The sequence below is a fragment of the Fusarium keratoplasticum genome, chromosome 1 (genome assembly GCF_025433545.1).
Source record: "Fusarium keratoplasticum isolate Fu6.1 chromosome 1, whole genome shotgun sequence".
In the NCBI taxonomy this organism is placed as follows: domain Eukaryota; kingdom Fungi; phylum Ascomycota; class Sordariomycetes; order Hypocreales; family Nectriaceae; genus Fusarium; species Fusarium keratoplasticum.
Window position 1 is genome coordinate 586546 of NC_070529.1, and position 20972 is coordinate 607517.

Here is a 20972-nt window from a genome sequence, read left to right on the forward strand (position 1 = left end):
CAGATTCAACGCAAACAGTCAACATGCCTCTTCCACATCCCAATTCCCTCGTCCCCACCTTCTCCCGGGCTCTCACGTCCTTCCAATCCTCCCCAGACGCCCTCCGTATCCTCTGCACCCTGCCCCACGTGTCCAACACCCCCGCGCCGCGCCGGCCGTCCCACCCCGTCCGGGACCTCATCATCCTCGACTCGAGCTTCAACCCGCCCACGCTGGCGCACGCTGGCATGGCGCGGTCTGCGCTACAGGCCCACGGGAGCAGCAGGCTCATGCTTTTGCTGTCTGTTAACAATGCGGATAAGGCGCCCAAGCCGGCAAGTTTTCCGATCAGGTTGGGCATGATGGAGGCTCTGGGGAGGGAGTTGGTGAGTGAGGTTGAGGGGTTGGAGGTTGACGTTGCTGTCACTACGATGCCATTTTTCCACGACAAGGCGAGGGCGATTGTTCAGTCGGGGTTCTATGGGGAGGCGACGCAGACGTTCCTGGCTGGGTTCGACACGCTGGTGCGCATCTTTAACCCAAAGTACTACGGCGAAGGAGGAATGCGACTCGCGCTGGGGCCGTTTTTTGATGCTGCGAAAGTGAGGGTGACCACGAGGCCGGATGATACGTGGGGAGGTGTCGAGGAGCAGAGGGCTTGGCTGACTGGTGCGAAGCTGGGAGAGGCTGGGGGAGATGATGCGTGGGTTGGGAGGGTTGAGATTGTGGAGGGTGATGAGGGTGGTGAAGGTGTGAGTAGCTCAAGGGTGAGGGAGGTTGTGAAGAGTGGTGATGTTGAAGAGTTGGATGAGTTGGTTAGTGGGGAGATTAAAGGGTGGATTGAGAAGGAGGGATTATATCGTGAGGTCAAGGATGCTAGTTTGTGAGGTGTTGCTTTGGTGTAGAAGTGTTGGACAAAGTGGTGATGGAGAGATAGATTGAGGATAGCAAGTGAGGCATTCTACATAGCCTACCCTAACGACTAGAACAAAAACAAATAGCTCGTAGCCCGTGCGATAAAGGAATACATTACACTAAACATGCTAAATATTGACCAGGGTTGAAACCCAATATTCCATGGTTTCCCAGAAATCATTGTGAATTTGGGCATCTTCAGGGTAGCGCCTTGGTCGGCCATGATGCGGCGCTCCAGCATCGGATCTACATCCAAGATAGATGGTACGGGTAACATGCAGTTACTTGTTCCTGCAGTGACGTTTGTGACCTTGAAACTTGTCAAGAATTGTTGGAAAACGGAGGGTCTTCCGTCTGTAACGGTATGTTGACTTCGGTCGTGGACATCAACGGCTCATGCTCATCGAGACATTGGAATACATGTCTCCATGCACAATTCCACAAGCATCCCATCCATGAATCGTTAGAGCGCAAAGCAGCAACCCCGTACAAAGTACCCAATGCACAACTAACAGACCAAATTTTTCCCATGAGCCGTCCGAAGCCAGATGCCACCGACAGCCGTGCCTCAAGTTCAATGGCAAACATCACAAGCCGAGCACCAAGGTCGCTATCCGGAGCCGCATCTCCAACCCAAAGCTAGCGATTCGTCCAGCCTCTCTTTTCCACCTCAAGGATGGAGATCTGATGGATACCCTCATCTCCATCCGCCTCACCGACGGCTCAACACGACTCAAACCGCCGAAACAAAGAAAAAATGCTCCATCGTAAAATCCACTCTGTGAAGCAAACCGTGTGTCACCGCCTGCACGTATCCACTGAAAAATTCAGGCACGCCAAATTCTGCCGGGCAGAAAAACTTTTAGGCGGTGAAGGTAACTGATTGGCAGCCCCACACCCTGTGTATAAATTCTCGGCCTCCCTCGCACCCTTTGGACTTTTTTTCTTTTCTTCTTCATGTCGACAATACTTCAGTAAGTCTACCCCTACAGTAGCACTCTCCACTCTGAAGCACTCTCCAAGCTTGCAAACAATCTTTGCATCTTTGGGAACGCTTCAGCTTGGCGATCTACACTTTGCTTTCACTCAACAGTTTGCTAACCCATCACCCCAGGAGAATCATTTCTATAGTATTCGACCTTCTCTTGGTTCTCCAAAAGAGCCACAGATCCCACCCTGGTTGATGAGTGCATATCCTCGACACCCTAGAGTGAATACTTTGGTCCTCTCGCACTGTCCGCAAGGATGGCGGTGGTTGCCTTGAGCAGCTGCTGTATAGAGAGTGTTTTTCTCTTGATGATCTCGATCCTCTCTGCGGTCTTGCCTTTGGGCGCGCGGTCGGGATGGGTGTTGATGGACGTCTGACAGGCGTGTTTCTTTTTCTCTTTTTCATTACTGCCTGGGGCTTGCCCTGGAAGTGAGGAAGAAGCCTTTGGTCACTCGAGCCCTCTTGCTCGAGCCCGTGCGCATTTGTAGAATCGTGTCGCCTGGCTGTCAGTGCGGAATCCGCGTTAAATGGGATACCAAAGCCAGCCCGGTCCTGATGCCAGCGCCAGCCTGGACGTGCCATGTCAACCAAGCTGCATTGGATGGTAATAATAGAGATCTCGATTGCTATGCTCTCCATCCAACAAGATATCACTTGCTTTTCAGGCTAATTCATGACTGCCTCTCTACCTGCCTGCCACCACTACCACGTCTTTTTCGCCAACCTCGTCAACAATGCAAATAACAACATGCCGCTCATCAATCGTAACTACTCTACAAGTCTACCTCAAGTGCCTCCCTTCTCTCATCTAAGCCTCGGGCTTCCGAGCATAGACATAGCGAACCATCATGTAGGCGTGGACCTTGCGGTTGGCCAGAATCTTGCGCATGCCCATAAGGAAGACCTGGTACTCGTCTGCGGGCCACTTGAGCACATTGTGCCACATAAAGAGCGTGTATCCTTCGATGTCGTTCTCCATGGTCAGCTTCACGAAGCGGCCCACCTCTGCGAGCTTGGGGTCCTTGGGCCAACCGCCGACAGGAAGCTGTTGATAAGCGTTAGCGACAGAGCGTGGTGACGAGTTTGAGTTCATTTGGTGCGTGTGCCCTACCTTGTAGTCGACAACCTTCATGTCGGTAAAACCAGCCGCCTCAATGCCCTTTTCTTGCAGATTTTCCTGCTGCACAAAGAATGGTCTCTTGGTCTCAGCTCCGCCGGCCTCGTACAGCTTGGCCCACGTCTTAAGGTAAGGCGCAACTTGGGGGTCGTCGGCGGTGTCGTCGTCGCAAAAGAAGTGCACATCGGCCTCGCAGGACTGAACCCAGCCGCCGGGGGCACAGCAGCGGTAGGCCTGCTTAAAGATGGCGTTCCAGTCGGCGATGGCGCCAAACAGGTAGCGGATGTGGATGAAGTCGAAGTCGTTGTCCTTCCAGGTCCAGGGCTCGGTGGCATCGTCAACCTCGAACTGGACGTTGGGGGGAACCCATGATGGCTGGCAGGGGGAGAGGTCGGAACCGATCACTTCAGCCTGGGGGTGCTGGTCCGCAAAGTCGCTGGGGTGGTCAGTTTAGAGCATGACGAGGAGGACAAGCGAAACGTACATGGCCCAGATACCAGAGCCGGTACCGACATCGAGGACTTTCTGTTTGGCGAGATTTTAGCAATTGACGAGCGAGCGGGAGTGTTGTCGAGACGAACCTTGACATCATCAACAGGAATGGGGGCAAGGTAGAGCTTGTCGCCTAGGAGGACGGTGAGGTAGTGGTGGGTGATGTCCTGTGACTGGAGCTGCTGATCGTCGTTGGGAGTAAAGTACTCGGTGGAATGGCGGTCGCTGTGAAAGGTTCGACCCTGAATGGTTCGGTACTCAAGGATACTGGCTGTCACTGAAGCTGTAGAGCTTGCGCTGTGCGGTGTGTTAATGCTGTGCTTTATTAGGGAGTTTGGTTGCACGTACGCATCAGATCCAAGAGCTGAATCGGCATCGTCAAAGTTGTCATCCTACAGCGAAACAGACATGCGTCAACCATCTGTCATTTATGATGGCGCAAAGCGGACGGAAGCTATCACGACATACCGCATCGTCGGCGGCGATGATCGGCTCGCCTCGTGGCGGGGAGGAGGACAGGGGTGCGGGGCTAGGGGATTTGGTGGGTGACATGGTAGCGGGAGCGGGAGCGGGAGCGGCGGCGGGAGTGGCAGCCTGTTCTTTGTTCTCGTTGGCCATGATGACGGAGGCTTTTTTGGGTGTGCGAGAGTGTTTGTTGTACAGAATGAGGTTGTCTCTTGGGAAGAATTGGATTGAGGAGTGGATGGGGGATATACTGGGTCTTGCTATGAATAAGAATGGCTCCTTCCCTTTCCAAGCAGCCATGGATCCATACGCAGGTAGATGGATCGCAGTTCCTCAATCGCCAGACGCGGGAGGCCGGAAGAGAGGCCTAGAACAGGGACGGGCTGGGCACAGGGTAGTTCCCGTCCTGCACCTCTAGATCTCCATCCTTGCAGCAGTCTTTCTCCAATAAACATCTACAGCGCCCATTCTGGTGGTGTTCGTCTGGCAGGTGTCCCTCCACGACAAGGATGGCGCCGGCAACCTTGCGGACGGGAGACGGGAGATGCGCCATTAGCTTGGGGTGCTAGAGAAGGAGGGGGAAAGTCATGATCATGATGCGACGGGTCCACGTCAGCACGACCGACCAAGGGGGAATTGCTAATGTGGGAATAGCTTTGGGGTAGCGCAACGGCTGTGGGGTATGTACGTTTGGGAGAGAATCACGAGAAGGAAGGGACAGAGGGATAACTAAATGCATGCATCAATTAACTAAACAATAAGCACACAAACTTTGAGCTAAAGAATATATCTGCCGAGACGGTCATAATAGTTGAAAAACCTGATCCAGCCTACAAAACCCATAGACGGGCCGTCCCTTGGTAGCTTCAGCGGGCATTTCCTCTTGAGGGTGCTTAGCCACTCGTCAATGCCTACCTGGGACCACGGGTCGCAGCGTTCACCCGGTTTGTTGACATCCAGAGCCCACCAAAACACCTTCCACATGTGCTGCCAGTCCCTATCCTTCCTCAGTGCCTGCTCAAAGTCACTAACCGACATAGGACCCCACGCCTGAAGACGCTTCTGAAGCTCTGCTTGCGCGTGCCACGATGCCCACGGGTTGATTAACCGTTCCGAGCGGTAGAAGGCGAACTTATGCAGCCTCTCCTTTCTGAGACGACCTACAACCCTATTCTCGCTCATTACGCGGGCCTTCCTGGCGTAAGGGCCCACAGCCGTCCACAGCTTCTCCCACGCAGCCTTCTGGAGCGCAAGCCCGGTGAGCGAGCTCTCCTTCTGCATGTTGTCAATGTCCTCCATAGCCTCCTGGACTGTCACGAGCATGCCCTTCTCCTCCTTGGTGAGGGCTTCATAGTCGACCAGAAGCTCAAGCTTCTCGGTAAAGATATCCGTCACCTCTCCCGGGTATGCCTCTTCCCAACCCCATAGTCCAAAGCGGTCGCCGTGCAGAATTCCCAGCAGATCGTCCATCCTGCAGGTATGCCACCAGCAGGTGTCATCCCAGTCGCGCTCGTCGTCGTACTCAACTTGCATTCCGACAGGGGGCTTTGCATACTCGTTTTTGAGCTGAACGCCTCGGCTCTTATAGTCTTGAAGGACGACCCGCAGGACTGAGGAGGGACAGTGAGACCTCATTGAAACGGATACCAAGTTCCCCCTGACCTCGTCGCGATCTGTAAGTTTGCCATGATAGTCCCCGCTGATGATGAGGTAACTGGGGATCTCCGATCCGATCCCTGGTAGCCTGTCCAGTGCAAACTTGGTGCAAGGGGTTGGGAATCCCCAAGTGCTGAGGAGCTGAAGCATTCTGGAAAGACACACCATCGACTTTCTGTCTCTCACCTTCTGCAGTTGGCTTGGTAGGGACCTGACCATGTGCTTTCCAGGCAAACGCTCGTTGCTGCTGCTCGCGTCGTGGCGCCTCTCTACCAACCACTTTAGAGCGTTGTAATGCTTCTGTTCAATATGATCTCCTGCAAAGGCGCTCTCCAATAGGCGGTCGACGGGACGGTGATAGATAGCCCCTTTTCGACCTTCGCGCCAGATGGACCCAGGATACGGAGTATCTTCAAGATTCGTTCTCTGTAAGGGACAAATGGGTACCTCCCAGACGTACCTAGTGGATGCTACGCCAAACCTCTCGCAACGTTGTAGCATGGCCACGTCAGCAGTCTGGAGACCCAGCAAGAAGATGGCCTTGCCATTGTGACGATAGAAGTCCTGGATGACGGCAAGGCGTATTGAGCAAGATGACAGTGCCAGAGCCCGCCCTGAGTCCCCGGCATCTAGGAGGTGATTGAAGATCTGAATCAACAGCTCCACTGGCAGAAGAGCCAGCGCGCCATGCTGGACAGGGCGAGACGGCTTATCAGGGAACGATGAATCCAAATGGCTGAGGTCGTCCATGGTTTATGAGAGGTTGGTAAATGGATGTTGAGGTTGTTGTCTTAGCTTGGTTATTTAGGTAGTGATGAATGCTAGTTGTTTCTGATAAACCTGATCTATCGGTGATATGCGAAGATTATATACATGCTTCCCAACTCACCTTCAAGCCGGCAATGAAACACAAACTATTATTAGCTTAATTCCTTTAAACTTGAGTAATATGATGGCTCCTTGAATGGAGATGAAAGAACATGTTAATTTGTGGCTGCCTTGCACTGGTTTGTGCTCTGAAGCATGGACAAAGCTGGGCCCTGAGTTGAACTTGAATCCAAGCTGCCTTTCTTTGTTTCTTTGGTCTCGCCAAGAAATCCAACTAGCTTTATAAACAAAGATTGTATTACTCAGAAGGAAATTTGACAAAGAAGTGCACTGGTTAAAAGTAAAAGAAAGGAAATAAAGTCGAGTAGGAAGAGGCCCAGCCACGAGCACGAACTCTCACGAGAAGCCATGGGGGATACAATCTGCGCATGTTGTCCCATACTGCCGCCGATACGCCCTGATTGCACATCGATAGACAAAGTATCATCTCTATATAGATTGGCCTGGGGCTGAATCTGCCTTGCCAACCTCCCCACGAGGTGGCCTGCGCTTCTACTCGTTACACCCATAGACTGGGCTCTTATCCAACTCTTTTGGCGCGAAAGGCATCGCGAGCGACCAGTAGATTCTGCGAAATGTGTGGAAATACAGCCTCACCGGCTCGTCTAGGTAAGGTAAGGGGCTCGAGGTATAGACATGTATGCAGATGTGAGCTCCAAGAACCTTTGTACCTTGCCTATACAATATAGTTACACTTGAAGGTGTTCCTTCGGTACGTTTTATGAAGGTTAGGATTTAGGCAAGACTAGCAGCAGCTTTGTTTGACGTAATGGGTTGATGAGATATGGATTCTGCTGGTTTCAATTCACATGTAGCCATTCCTCGCCAACCCCAAAGATTAGGGAGCCATGCTTGAGGCAAAAAGATACTAGGGTATTTGCCCTTGGAAGCTATTCAGGAAACGGAGGAAGTAGTGGTATTTGCAAGTATCTCAACACGAGTAGGGAAACAACAAGATCAACACAAGAACTTTCAAGCAATATAAAATCAGAAAACTCCGGCGTAAATGTACTATAGATGGTCTACCAAAGGGCATCGCGGTAAAGATGCAAATTCCACAACCCCTCGGGGCTAAGGCATTTCCTAAAGGAGAACCGATGCACCCTGTCGGCCGGTGCGCCGTACTCATTGACCTTCAGGATCTCGGAGTGATCGTGAAAGTCGGTGAGTACTGACGAGATCTCTCGCCAGCAGGCTTCTGCATCACGTCTGATCTGGCTGTTGTCCTCAATCTTTCGCAAAACTGCCAGGATTGAGAGAATATGGCGCTTCTCAATTTCATCGATCCCTTGGTACTTGTCCAGCAGCTTCAACCTTTCCGCAAAAATATCACCAATCTCGCCGTTGTATACCGGCTTCCATATCAGGGGTTCTAGAAGGTCACTGTAGAGTCCCCTTACCAATATCCAAAACTGGGTCCCCAAGGTGTCGTGACTGACTACTTGCATGCGTATGTCAGGGCTCTCTTGGATCTGGATGCAGGGTTGGCTGCATCGGAAGCTCTCCGGGCATCGCTCAAGAGGGGAAGTCAGTGTTGCGCCTTGTCGTTGTAGCTGCTTGAGAAAGGCCTCGAGCACCATAGGCGGGCAGGCCGACCTCATCATCCTTATCATGGAACTGTTGTCACGGTACGGGGGAGGCGTAAACTCCCACAGTGACGCTTTGCTCCAGCGTATGCATCCGTAATACCCGTTTAGTGCCTCTCGCGGAAAATTGAAGCCTCGGTCTGACAGGCAGCAAATGCTGATAGCAGCGCCGGCGAGCTTGGTCCTATCAGTTTCTACCGCAAAGGCTCGGAGAAACGAATGCGGCATATGCCTCATGGTCCTTGCGAATTGGAATTCTTTGCCCATGTTTCCGTCAATCCAGTAACGGAAGGGGATGCAGGCTGTGGCCAAGTCACTGCCCTCCTCCACGAGCCACGACAGTATAGCATAGCATTGACTCGGTGTCATCTTGTTCTCTTCAAAGGCAAGCATCAGGTAGTCAATTGGCCTGTAGTCAAAGCAACCGGGCGGATCCTCATATCGCCTTGCACGCTCCCTCACCCAGGCGGCGTCCACAGGGGCAGCGTTGCGCTCGTGACATCGTTCAATCATTGCGATATCGCCCGCCTCCAAAGCTAGGCGAAAGTTCTCGTAATTAGAGCTTCGATAGAACTCATCACGCACGGTGTGGTGCAGCCTGGATGATGTCAGGGCCAGGCTTCTCAAGCTCTGCCGATCCATGTGTTCCGCGATGGAGAGGATTATTTCGCTGGGCATCCTGACAATATAAGCGTCTTCGGGTTGCTCGGCCCGGACCGGGAGCTTCTCAACAGGAGCCTCGTGATTGCCTGGTCCTTGATCGTTTGTAGGCGTCTGGCATGAGGCACTGCCACCTTCACACCCGACCCCGGTGGCCTTGGATTCTTGCGGGTCAGACATGTTGATGGCTTGACGCAGTTGTTGTATATGTTGTAATGTTGTGTTCAGGAACTGTGTGATGTTTGAATAGTGAACTTGTTTCATCTAGAGACAAGCATATTGATATCTTCTTATATGCTTCAACGGATGCCACACATAACAAGTTTCTCTTTGTCCTAAATTTCCATGTTATGATAAAACAAAATAACAAAGAAACCCCAACAAAAAATGCTTTGCTCTCAACAGCTGCTGAAAGTCCTTTCACTATTACAGACGTGAAAGAAGAGTTACCCACTAGTATGCGAGACCGACTATCACTGGCTAAGCATCAACAAAGGACGTATCAGCACTCGGGGGATGGTAAGACTTTTGTTTCTTTTTCTGGCACAGATATATGGAGATTGTGGTCTAGCAAATGGCTTTTTAAGCGATCTACCTGTACTAATCGTATGTCATAGTGAAGTCGAGAAGATAGTGCCCCTATTTGGAGGGCATTTAGAAATGGCACAATCACGAGAGCAAATCAATTTAGAGAAAATTGTCAATTATTCATACCAAGATGACGCCGAAAGTATTCAAGAGGCAAATTATCCAAGTGCATCAATCTATAAGTGCAACTCTGGCCTCGGCAAGACACCTCTGGCTTACCACTCCTTCAAAGGGATCTTACACCAGTCGGGATCTCTGTCAATTAGCCAACCGGCGTCTGCCCAGCGCCACTCCTGCGGCCAATCACTCATGACATTCACCGGCCCATCGATACGGTGCCGGTTCTTGAAAAGTTTCCCGCACGGAGCCTTCTTGAGGCTCTGGGCCCAGAGCTTCTGCGGATCCCAGCTGACCCAGAGGGCGAACCTGTGCATCCTGTCCTCTGGGTGTCGGTACTGAGAGTCTAGGAGCTGATCGTCGTCAAAGAAGCTTTCAAAGGTCATGGAGAGCTCGTACCAGCAGGCCTTGGCGTCACTCCCGATGTCTAAGCCGCCTGAGGTCTAGGCTCTTGCCTCAATCTTTCGCAGGGCGGATAGAATAGAGACTAGGAGGAGTCTCTCTACATCGTTGATACCTTCGTATTCATCCAATAACCTCACCTTTTCTACCCAAATGTCCCCTACCTCGCCGATGTAAAGCGGCTTCCACCTCTGCGGATCAAAGAGGTCATTGTACAGCTCGCCCACCAACTCCCACATCTGAGTTAGAATGGTCGGCGCCGGGTCAAAGTCCCCGTCGTGGTCATCTACGGGCTCACCGTACTTGAATTGGGGTGGACAACTGTCACGAGGGCAAGTCAGTTTGACGCCTTGACGCTTAAGCTGCTTCAGGACAGCCTCGAGTAGTGAGGGCGGACAGGCCGATCTCATCAGCATCGTGACGAGAAAAGGCGAGTCGTAGCTAAGAGGAGTAAACTCAGTGTACTCCTCCTTACTTCTGAGGGTCGACCCTACGCCCCGTACCAACCGCGGGAAGTTGAAGCCCTCAGATGATAGGTGACATACAATCTTGGCAACACCGTCGAGCTTTTCCCTATCTGTAGACATCTTGAAGATGTGGAAGAAGGAGCACGGCATGTGCTTCATTCTCCTGACGAACTCGATCTGGGCTTTGGCCTCTATGGTGTTCCAGCCCCGGTCATCAATGGACCCAGCGGTGATATCGGAGTCGTTGTCGACGAGCCATTGAAGTACCTCCAAGCACTGATCTGCCGTTGTTTCGTCATTGTCCAGGCCTAGAGTCAGAAAATGGATCGGGCGGTGGACAAGATGCGAGAACAAGGTGCTGCACTCACACTCCTTGACACGATCGTCCTCTCGGAACCCGACCTTCCAGACTCCGTTAACAGGGGCAGCGCCATACTCAGCGCACTGTTTTACCATCTCTAGATCTCCCGACCTCAAGGCCAAACGAAAAGTCTTGTACTTCCCACTACGGTAGAAATCAGGAAGCACGATACGGCGTAGGTTAGCACACGTCAGGGCCAGGCTCTTCAAGCTCGCCCTGCGCAAGTGCTTTATGATGAAGAGAACAATTTCGTCAGGTAGCCTGGCGAGATTGGCGTTGGGAGATCCATTCGAGACCGAAAACTCCTCGAACGAAGCAACTGGGGCTTCAGCATCTCCTGGCTGGGGCGAGGCGGTGACCTCTCCTTCAGGCTTTGCCTCACCGACATTCAATCCCTGAGAGGTAGACATGATGATGCTGGCTATACTTTCCGCTAAGAAAAGAAAATATTACGAATTCTCGTTTGTTTCGTGCAATATTCTTTTCTCCGTAATCGTGCGAGTTTGGATTTGCAACTCCACAGCTTATACTTCAATTACTTCCCTGTCCCTCGACCAGGTTATTTATGGCATTTTTTTTAACCTTGAGGAATTGCTCATGGAGACAAAGGAAATTGTGTGAAATTTTGTCTTGTTCTTGCACACATTCATACATACGTAGGACTCCTCAGTAGTGATGGAGCATGAACAAAGAACACCTTAAACACTGACACTGGCGGGGATGTTTTTAGCCAGAACACTGACAATCAAGTTGGTATACGCTATCATTGGTCGAGCACTTGTGATATTTAAGCTTATCATAGCCTCAATGTCCTTCCTTTACTAGGAAGCTAGTCGTGGCACTATGGAGGCACGAATACCCTTAATCAACTAATATGATACATCTCGGTCCGAGCCATACGCGCAAAAACACCAATAGTTCACAAGCCCTGTCTTGGAAACGTTGTTCCAGAGCAACAGCTCACGCCACGTCCGAATGAACGGGTCGTGCTTAATATTTCAGGGGATGCCCACCGGGGCGAAACAACGGGATTCCGACCGCCCACGAATCAGAGGCCGTCGCCTCGCCCGATCCGGCAACCCACCCCGGGCCCCCTCCCCGGCCGGACTGACCCGATGAAGGGGTTGATGCCGAAGTAGGGCTGGGAGTTGAGTCTGCTGCCGTGAATGCCGTGCCAAGAAGGCGAGAACTCTCGGCAGGGACCGAGCTATTGGGATATATAGATGTAGGATGGTGAACGACAACTGATTCTGTTTCCTCGCCTCAACCCTCCCTCAACACCTCCATCATGCCCTCCCTCTTCAAGACCCTCCTCGCCGTCACGGCTCTCGTCCCCGCCGCCTTTGGTGCCCTCCCCACCAAGCCCGAGGGTTTCGCCTCGGGCACCACTGGCGGTGGTTCTGCTTCTGCCGTCTACCCCAAGAGCGCCTCGGAGCTGGTCTCTTATCTTGGCGACTCTCAGGCGCGCGTCATCTACCTCGACCGCACCATCGACTTCACCGGCACCGAGGGTACCGCCACCGAGACGGGATGCGCCCCCTGGGGAACTGGCTCTCAGTGCCAGCTGTCCATCAACCAGCACGGCTGGTGCGACAACTACCAGCCCAACGCCAAGAAGGTCACCGTCAAGTACGACAAGGCCGGTATCCTGGGCATCAAGGTCGGCTCTAACAAGAGTCTGATCGGTGTTGGAAGCAAGGGCGTCATCAAGGGCAAGGGTCTGCGCATCGTGGGAGCCAAGAACGTCATCATCCAGAACGTCCACGTTACCAACCTCAACCCCAGCCTCGTCTGGGGCGGTGATGCCATCACCGTCGACGACGCCGACCTGATCTGGATCGACCACGTCACCACCTCGCTCGTCGGCCGCCAGCACATTGTCCTCGGCAACAAGGCCTGCAACCGTGTCACCATCTCCAACTCCAAGATCGACGGCACCAGCTCCTGGTCCGCCAGCTGCAACACCTACCACTACTGGGGCATCTACTTTGCCGGTGCCAACGACATGATCACCTTCAAGAACAACTACATCTACCACAGCTCCGGCCGTGCCCCCAAGGTCGCTGGCAACACCCTCCTCCACGCCGTCAACAACTACTTCTACGACGTCCCCGACCACGCTTTCGAGATCGACTCCGGCAGCGTCCTCGCTGAGGGTAACATCTTCCAGAACGTCAAGAACCCCGTCGTTGCCGGCTACAAGGGCAAGCTCTTCGGCAGCACCACCACCAGCTCCAACACCGCTTGCGCCGCCAGCCTCGGCCGCAACTGCGAGCTCAACGGCTTCGGCAGCTCCGGTGCTCTTGGTGGCACTGACACCAGCTTCCTCGGCAACTTCAAGGGCAAGACCATTGCCAAGGCTTCCAGCTTTAACGATGCCAAGAACGTCGTCAACACCGCTGGCTTCGGCAAGGCTTAAACGGTTCCAAAATAGGGGTTGGGGAGAGTTAGAGAAACAGCATAGACCTTCTTTGTACATACACGTTACCCATGTGGCCCATATGGTGGCCTTGTCAATACCAGTACATACCTCAGCTGTCTTGAAAGACAGTGGTTAAACAATTTTCAAGTCCCAATGAGTCTCACGCTGGGTGATTGCTATGTGATAAAATGCTCCTATGAAACAATTTAGGGAACTAAAACAATATGCCATCCAACACCTTGTAACGACCGAACCCATGCTAAAAGCCTGGTGACACAGGCAACTCCAACAAGCCCAATGCAATGACACTTCATGCTAGCCACCTCCCAAGCCAAACTGCCAACATTGACAGGTAATAACCTGAAGAGAACGCCATCATCCATGAAACGGGCATCTCAATGTATGTGTGTAGTGTATGTGCGATAGTAAAGTCAAACAACCAGTCCTCCCTCTCCTATGTCAACCATCCCTCACTCCCACAAGTCACCGCATTCAAACCTGAAATGCCCTTCCATTCGTCGATCTGCCAATCGTCTTGTAACTCTGATACTGACCATCGGCTCCCATGACGTCGAACCTCTGCATACCCATAGCATCAGAGGTGAAGCCGCTGAAGTAGTAGCCGATAACAACAACAAGATAGGTCAGCATAAGGATGCTGCCCTTGAAGTAGTTGCTCTTTCCTTCTCCGTACATGTAGCTCAACAAGAACACGCACAGGATAACCGTCACCATATCCCACTGAGGGAACAGGAGGGAGAAGGTGTACAATGCCGGATCACCACCAGTAGGAACACCTGGCCAGAACGCAGAGTAAAAGACGAGTGCGGGGATCTGAAGCAGGCAGACTTGCAGAGCGTAGGCTGAACCAATTTCCATGGACAAGGCGATGTTTCCGTTCATAGCGAACGAGATGGCGTTCTGTACAGGTTAGTGACTGTTGATCAAAAGAATGGGCGAGTTGGGATCTTACCAAGAACTCAGTCGTGTTGGGTACAAGAGCAAACAGGGTAATACCAAGGAACTTTTGATCAATCGAAAAGCTCTCCAGGACAACATCCACGGTATCAACCAAAATCTCAGCAATAATAGCGTACAAAACAGTAGCTCCGAGGAGAATCACGGAACTCTTGGTACGGCTCCAGTTGGGGGCATCGTGGCCATGACTGGCATGAGCTTCAGTGGCAGGGGGCTCTGTCTCGGCCTCATGGTGAGGTGGACGCGTGGCAGCCTGGGGGCGAGAGCCTGCACCGTGGGCTACAGGAAGAGCAGATGGCTTTCTCGAGATACGCTCACGGGAGGCAATAGTAGCAGCAGTTGCGGCAATCTCAGCTACCTCGCGGGCAAGGAGCTTGTTATCGGCATCGCTGAGACCAGGAACGTGAAGAGTGGAGCGAGCAGGCTCGCCGCCGCTGGACTTCGGGGGGACAACGTGTGGGGTTGATGTAGAACCGTTAGAAGTAGACAGCATCTGCGTGGCAGTGGAGCCTTGGCGAGACAGTTCTTCGGGCAGTCCAGACTGCTTCAAGGACTGGCCAAGGATGCGCTTGTAGAGGTGAGAATCGCGCACATCGTTTCCACTGGCATCGGCAACGGCCGGAGCATGAGCCTGAGAAGGTCGAAGGCTGGATGAATGCATTGAATGCATGTGCTCCTCGTGTCGCTTCTCGTCAATCTCGGCGTTCCAAATGACAGCCGCGTGCGTTCGAAGAGTGAACCAGAGACCAATGAGGTACGAGAAGAACAGCATGGCTGCAGCCATGTAGCAGTAAGGGCGAACTGCCTCAAGATAGAACCTGTCGCTAAGCGAAGGAGCCTGCGAAAAGTAGCAACGACGACAGTCTCGGCCGCTATCCCCAGAGCCATAGTCCTCGCATTCAGTGCAGTTAAGCTCGTGAGTTCCGTAGATCTGGTAGAACAGAGTAGGACCAAAAGCACCAACCACAGCAAACAACAACATAGTAGACGTAACACCGGCAGACCGGGCGTTGAATCGTTGCGTCTTTCGTTTGAGGGCACCAAAACACATCGAGATACCGGGCAGGAACAGGATACCGGCAAAGATACTGCCCACGATACTTCCCTCGACAAGCTGGCCTTTGCCTTGGGTCAGGGCAACACAGTACAGGAACACCTCGACCACAGTTGCGAAGAAGGCGTTGATAGCAGCACCCACACCCATCGAGGATTGGGCTGAAATGGAGGCAACGGCCTGTCCAATGAAGTAGGCCAGAGGAATAATGGACAAAAGACCAGCAACGAACAAGAAGGCAGGCGACGTAATGAAGCCCTCCACGTGGAACACGCCCTCGAGAACGAGCCAGTCGAGAATGACGAAGCCAACCACCACCATGAGGTTGATGAGGAAGATGTTGGTTCCGTCCACCGTATACTTCCAGTATCTGGAGCCCACAGCACGGTAGGTGCAAAGCAAGATCGAAGACGCTGTGGCATCATCGGACCGCACATATCTAATGTCTGTCTCAAAGGACAATGCCAGAGGGTGTCGTCGTAGGTGGTCGAATAGCAGGAATGTCGCCTTACCCATGGGAATCCAAAACACCAAGAACCAACAGATGCCAGACACGATGATGAGCGAGGGTGAGATCAGACAGTAGAAGAAGACGAAGAAGATGACTCGGCCAATGTTCCACTGGCCACGACCAAACAGTCTCCGCTTGATTCGAGGAGGCAGCTCGGAACTCTCACCACGTCGACCGCGGCCGAGCAGGCTCTCAGTCTCACTGGGCTCAGAATCAATGCTTCTCCTCGAGCGCCCTATAATCGAGCGATTGCGATCAGGCCCGAAAAAGAGTCGTCCGTACTCGAGGTCTCCGCTCTGCCATTGCTCGTACTCTGAAATGCTGCGGCCTTCATCTTGATCCTCGTCCATGTAGGCCTCGTCCTTCTCCAGACGCACAAACTTGCCAAAGGGGTAAAACAGATATCCTGCAAGACCCCAGAGGACTCTTCCATACTCTCTCCCACTAGGAGCAGCAGAGAAAAGCAGACAGGTTATGGCGCCTAGAGCTGCCAGAGAGGCCATCCACCAACCGAACAGGAGAGTCCAGAAGAGGTTGAAGGCAAGGAGCCAGTTGCTCACTCTGCCACCCGGAGCCGAGTGAATATCGGCTTGGGCAAACTTTTGAATCGAACGATCCTTCTTGTACAGCGCGGGCTTCCATACACGGATACCGAAAGGATGGGTCTGGTTGATGGCCTGCTGTCGGTCCTTGAGGGTGAAGCTTTCGGCCTCGCTAACCTCGCCATCAGACTCGCAGTCGACATGGTCTTCTAGGTCAAGCTCTTCTGCATGAGGTTCTTCGTTGTCGGCAGCGCTATCGGAGGGATCTTCGGTATCTTCATTGATATTATCGTCGTCATTATCATCGTTGTCGTCTTGGCGCGAGTGGACGCGGGACAGCTGGGTCGGGAGCTGTGGTCTGCGACGGTATGTCTGCTGGCGCTCAGCAGCGTCGGCCTCGACCTCGTGCGCCTCGTCGTCAACAGAGTAGACGCCGCCGCGATGGGGCGTAGAGGATGGGCGTCGAGGCATAGGGGGCTTTCGAAGTCGGGTGACAGATCGCACTCGTTCAGGGCCCTTGGAGGGACGCGATGATTGGGAGGGTCGAGATGATGTGCGTTCTTGGGATGATTCGGCGGGTTGAGGGTTAGAGCTGGAGGCAGCCGGTCCGCTTATCGAACCTGGGAAGCTAAGATTACTCCTGGGTCCCTACATATTTGGCGAGAAACCTACCATAACCCTCAGGCCTCCGTCGCATTGTGTCAGTGGACTGGAAGCTCTCGGACAAGCCGTCGTCCTCGGCATGAGTTGTAGACTCGGTTCGAGTAGGAGGATTGCGCGTGTCTGCCGGAGACGTCGCACCAGACGAGTCGCCTGGGCGCGCAGCTGACGAGCTTTCTCGCCTCGAGGAATCCATGGTGAATGGTGACACTGGGGCCAGCGCAGGTCAGGTCGACTGAAGGATACACGAGGTTGTCACGATGGCCTCGCGTGCTTTTGTAGGACGGAGGAGGCAAACAGAGATAGAGCACGAGTTGCAAAAGAATTTCAGATCAAGGTTATGCCTGTCCTTGAACGACGAATGGAAGTGGGAATGCCGAGCATGCCAATGTTACGATGCAGCGCCGAGATACCGGAGGATGCGATGCCCAAGCGACGAAGATCCGGGTCGAGTTGGGTTGCGTTGGGTCTGGTGATTTAAATGAGCTGAGCTGAGATATCGGGGCTTTGCTTTGTTTTTTGCCCAACCGTGAGGGTATTATTAAAAAAAAAAAAAAAGAGGAAACGATAGACGGCGTCGCCGGGTGAGAAAATTGGTCTCGGTGTTGGCTGCTGTCTGAGACTGCGAGGAACCTGCCAAAAAACCACCACAGGGAACAAAGAGTTACGACGAGCAGGAGGATGCTCGAAGCTGATGATGGGAAAGAGAGAATGAACAGCTGAAGGCGGGTCGAGCTATGGCACAAAGTATGAGCGCCGCTATCCTGCCCAAGGCAAGGAGAGGTCGGATGTTTACCTGCACAACACCACACAAATCAAGCGTACACAATGTCAATCCCCAAAACCCACTGCACCCAGCATAGGTTCCTCTGCTTGACCCACAACTGGCCAACCTTGCTGCTCGTGATCAGCTAGCTTACCCAGGATGGCCTAGCGTGTCTGGCTGCCCATTGCGCGTGCGCCCTGGTCCAGTGGAGGCAACGTCATTTTGCAACTCCAGGAGCTTGGTTGGCACAGACGCTGTCGTGCAGCTGTTGATACGGATTGATCGAGGAGGAGATTGAGAGGGCTCAAAGCTGTGCCAGAAGAATTGAAGGATGCCCAAGTAGAATAGCAGAGCAGCCAAGCATAGAAAGAGCCGCCATTACCGAGCCACCGATCAAGGTTATCATGATGTGACCATGTCTAGATATCGTTGGTGTCTCGATCGACAAGGTTCAGGTGGTGGGGTATCGCCTGCACCTCAGACTTGGAGTTGGAGTGCTGGGCTGGGCATGCTGGGCGTGGGTGCCGTGCCCACCGGCCAAGAGGTACGTGCCTTGCTTCCCTGGCACCCACCACCTACCCTAGACCACCATGGCCGGAGCTCGGCTCAACATAATCCCGGCCACATGCAGCTGCTTGCGCTCAAGCTGGCCTGTGCATTCGCCTGGGGCTTACGAGACAAGCTGTAGCCTTGTCATCGAGCTCCAACCTCATCGCAACCAACCCAGTCTCCGATTTCCATCATATCCTCTGCCTTCACTCCCATCCCGCCCCCTGCGCAAACCACGCGAACACCCTATCCTCGCTCTACGAATTATCTACTTCGACATCGTTTCCCTGACGTCAAGGGAGCTCCGCCAAGATGGCGCTGGACGCGTACTATCACAACAAGATCGAGGCTATGAAGCTCGAGATCCTCAAGGGTCAAGCTGCACTTCGTCGCCTCGAGGCCCAGAGAAACGACTACAACTCCCGCGTACGATTGTTGAGAGAAGAGCTGGGTCTGCTGCAACAGCCCGGATCATATGTCGGCGAGGTTGTCAAGGTGATGAGTACTAAGAAGGTTCTCGTCAAGGTGCACCCAGAGGGCAAATATGGTACGTTTACTCCATACCCCTCGCCCAATCGATAATGCTTACAATTTGTCTAGTCGTCGATGTATCGGATAGCGTCGATATCGGAAAGCTCACACCCGGAAAACGAGTCACTCTTTTGTCTGACAGCTACAAACTCGAGAAGATGCTTCCATCTTCGGTCGACCCTCTCGTCTCCCTCATGATGGTGGAGAAGGTTCCAGACAGCACATACGACATGATTGGTGGTCTGGACCAACAGATCAAGGAGATCAAGGAAGTTATCGAGCTTGGTCTCAAGCACCCCGAGCTTTTCGAGTCGCTCGGTATTGCACAGCCCAAGGGAGTTCTGCTCTACGGTCCTCCCGGTACCGGAAAGACACTGCTGGCACGAGCCGTCGCCCACCACACTGCCTGCAAGTTTATTCGAGTGTCAGGTTCCGAGCTGGTACAAAAGTACATTGGAGAGGGTAGCCGAATGGTGCGAGAACTCTTCGTCATGGCCCGAGAGCATGCCCCCTCCATCATCTTCATGGATGAGATTGACAGCATTGGTTCTTCGCGAGTAGAGGGCTCTTCTGGAGGTGACTCAGAAGTGCAGCGAACCATGCTTGAGCTGCTGAACCAGCTCGACGGCTTCGAGCCCACTAAGAACATCAAGGTCATCATGGCCACCAACCGACTCGACATTCTCGACCCCGCCCTCCTTCGACCAGGACGTATCGACCGCAAGATCGAGTTCCCCCCGCCTAGCGTTGAGGCTCGTGCCGACATTCTCCGAATCCACAGCCGCAAGATGAACCTGACCCGTGGTATCAACCTCACCAAGATTGCTGAGAAGATGAACGGTTGCTCTGGTGCTGAGCTCAAGGGTGTGTGTACGGAGGCTGGTATGTACGCTCTCCGTGAGAGGAGAGTCCACGTCACGCAGGAGGACTTTGAGCTTGCCACAGCAAAGATCCTCAACAAGCACGACGACAAGGAGGTGTCGCTGGGCAAGCTCTGGAAGTAAAGAAAACGCAAGAGGAGGCGCCTTTTTCTATCGATCTATCGCTATTCTGTCTCTGCTGGTGGTACATCTGCCGGGTCCGCAACGGGATCTGGTTATTCATAGATGGGTTGGGACATGGCAGCGGGAGGGAGTTGTAAGGATAATCAATTGTACCAGCGGAAACAATGATAGCCAAGCGCATTCGCGATTCCTTGTGTGCATGATTGAGTGACTGGTTGCTGTCAGCTTGCTGAGACATGGGGTCATTGTCCAAGGATGTCAGCTCAGCTTGAGGTTTATAAGATTATCTAACGATAAGTAATACGCCGATGACAAGAGTAGCCGCGGACGAGTTTAAGACCATACCAGAACTCAGAGCTACCTGTAATTGAAAGTCGATGATACCTAGGACTGTTCCGGTAAGCACTCCTCAGCTCTTGATAGACAACAACAAAGTATATGTTTTGGTTCAAGGTGTGTTGCCTCCACGACGAGCTAGAGTGACACTCGGGACGAGGAAAAAGAGAGACGCTTGGATTAACCCTTTAGATTATCCTCCCCTAAAGATAATAGACAAAGTATAGTAAGAACAGGCAAAGACGCTCTAAAGCTTTACCTTTATTATGATATCTCTTTAGCTAATCATGATGCTTGAGTAGAGCGAGGTAACTGACCCTCTAGATGTTCTGGTGTCTTGTTTATTTCTCGACTCGCGTGAGTGACACTCGCAGCTGGCACGGAAACAATATCTTCCAAAAGCCCATATCACAAATAACCAGAGAGAGCCATGGCATTGTCTTATTCCGCATCAGCTGCTCCATTGACTTTTGTGCAGGTTTCACCCAACATATCTAGATCCCCTCAGGGTCCGGAGAGATCGCTCCGCTGACATCTGAGACCTAGACCCCGTGGAAGTTCTAGCCAGATGATCCAAAGGGACAATGCGCAAGCCACGTGTAGTCAGTTGTTGGAGCTTTTCCTTAACCAGGAGTTGAGTTGTCAGCGCCTCCTAAGCCCTAGCCGTATGAAGCATTCTTGCTGAATAGAAGCCACCGGAAATATCATCACCTTAGCTTTTCCGCTTGTGGGTTTCATGTTGCAAAAAAGCCCAAACCGTTTGACTCTTGAGCGTCATTGACTCGGCCAAAGCAAGCCACGGCGTCGAGGTCTAGCCTGCCAGACTAACCAGATCCCCTTCCCGTAAAAACGCCCACCGGCTAAGGATGAAGTTATCCTATCCCACTCGGGTGCCCCGATACCCGCTGGTTTCAGAAGTTTTTTCTTCCTTTTCCTCA

General features: G+C 52.8%; 8 protein-coding genes across 8 annotated transcripts; 3 read left to right on the plus strand and 5 right to left on the minus strand.

Moving 5' to 3' along the window:
• Positions 1-23: 23 nt before the first annotated feature.
• NCS57_00019100 (Nicotinamide-nucleotide adenylyltransferase) lies at positions 24-866 on the plus strand (the record flags this gene model as incomplete). Its single annotated transcript, XM_053050280.1, has 1 exon — positions 24-866. One exon carries the CDS (start codon positions 24-26, stop codon positions 864-866), a length of 843 nt encoding a protein of 280 aa, XP_052918795.1.
• A 1824-nt stretch (positions 867-2690) lies between these two features.
• Positions 2691-4109, minus strand: NCS57_00019200 (uncharacterized protein; the record flags this gene model as incomplete). The annotated part of the gene is made up of 6 exons (XM_053050281.1): positions 2691-2927; positions 2994-3435; positions 3484-3524; positions 3581-3788; positions 3840-3883; positions 3960-4109. 6 exons carry the CDS (start codon positions 4107-4109, stop codon positions 2691-2693), a joined length of 1122 nt encoding a protein of 373 aa, XP_052918796.1.
• A 624-nt stretch (positions 4110-4733) lies between these two features.
• On the minus strand, positions 4734-6362 carry NCS57_00019300 (uncharacterized protein; the record flags this gene model as incomplete). The annotated part of the gene is made up of 1 exon (XM_053050282.1): positions 4734-6362. One exon carries the CDS (start codon positions 6360-6362, stop codon positions 4734-4736), a length of 1629 nt encoding a protein of 542 aa, XP_052918797.1.
• A 1160-nt stretch (positions 6363-7522) lies between these two features.
• On the minus strand, positions 7523-8926 carry NCS57_00019400 (uncharacterized protein; the record flags this gene model as incomplete). Its single annotated transcript, XM_053050283.1, has 1 exon — positions 7523-8926. One exon carries the CDS (start codon positions 8924-8926, stop codon positions 7523-7525), a length of 1404 nt encoding a protein of 467 aa, XP_052918798.1.
• Positions 8927-9549: 623 nt separating this feature from the next.
• Positions 9550-11091, minus strand: NCS57_00019500 (F-box domain-containing protein; the record flags this gene model as incomplete). The annotated part of the gene is made up of 2 exons (XM_053050284.1): positions 9550-9894; positions 10018-11091. 2 exons carry the CDS (start codon positions 11089-11091, stop codon positions 9550-9552), a joined length of 1419 nt encoding a protein of 472 aa, XP_052918799.1.
• Positions 11092-11969: 878 nt separating this feature from the next.
• Positions 11970-13100, plus strand: NCS57_00019600 (Amb-all domain-containing protein; the record flags this gene model as incomplete). The annotated part of the gene is made up of 1 exon (XM_053050285.1): positions 11970-13100. One exon carries the CDS (start codon positions 11970-11972, stop codon positions 13098-13100), a length of 1131 nt encoding a protein of 376 aa, XP_052918800.1.
• A 495-nt stretch (positions 13101-13595) lies between these two features.
• NCS57_00019700 (uncharacterized protein) lies at positions 13596-17044 on the minus strand (the record flags this gene model as incomplete). Its single annotated transcript, XM_053050286.1, has 3 exons — positions 13596-14024; positions 14077-16808; positions 16861-17044. The coding sequence occupies 3 exons, from the start codon at positions 17042-17044 to the stop codon at positions 13596-13598; spliced, it is 3345 nt and encodes a 1114-aa protein (XP_052918801.1).
• A 1431-nt stretch (positions 17045-18475) lies between these two features.
• On the plus strand, positions 18476-19698 carry NCS57_00019800 (26S proteasome regulatory complex, ATPase RPT6; the record flags this gene model as incomplete). Its single annotated transcript, XM_053050287.1, has 2 exons — positions 18476-18710; positions 18764-19698. 2 exons carry the CDS (start codon positions 18476-18478, stop codon positions 19696-19698), a joined length of 1170 nt encoding a protein of 389 aa, XP_052918802.1.
• Positions 19699-20972: the final 1274 nt, after the last annotated feature.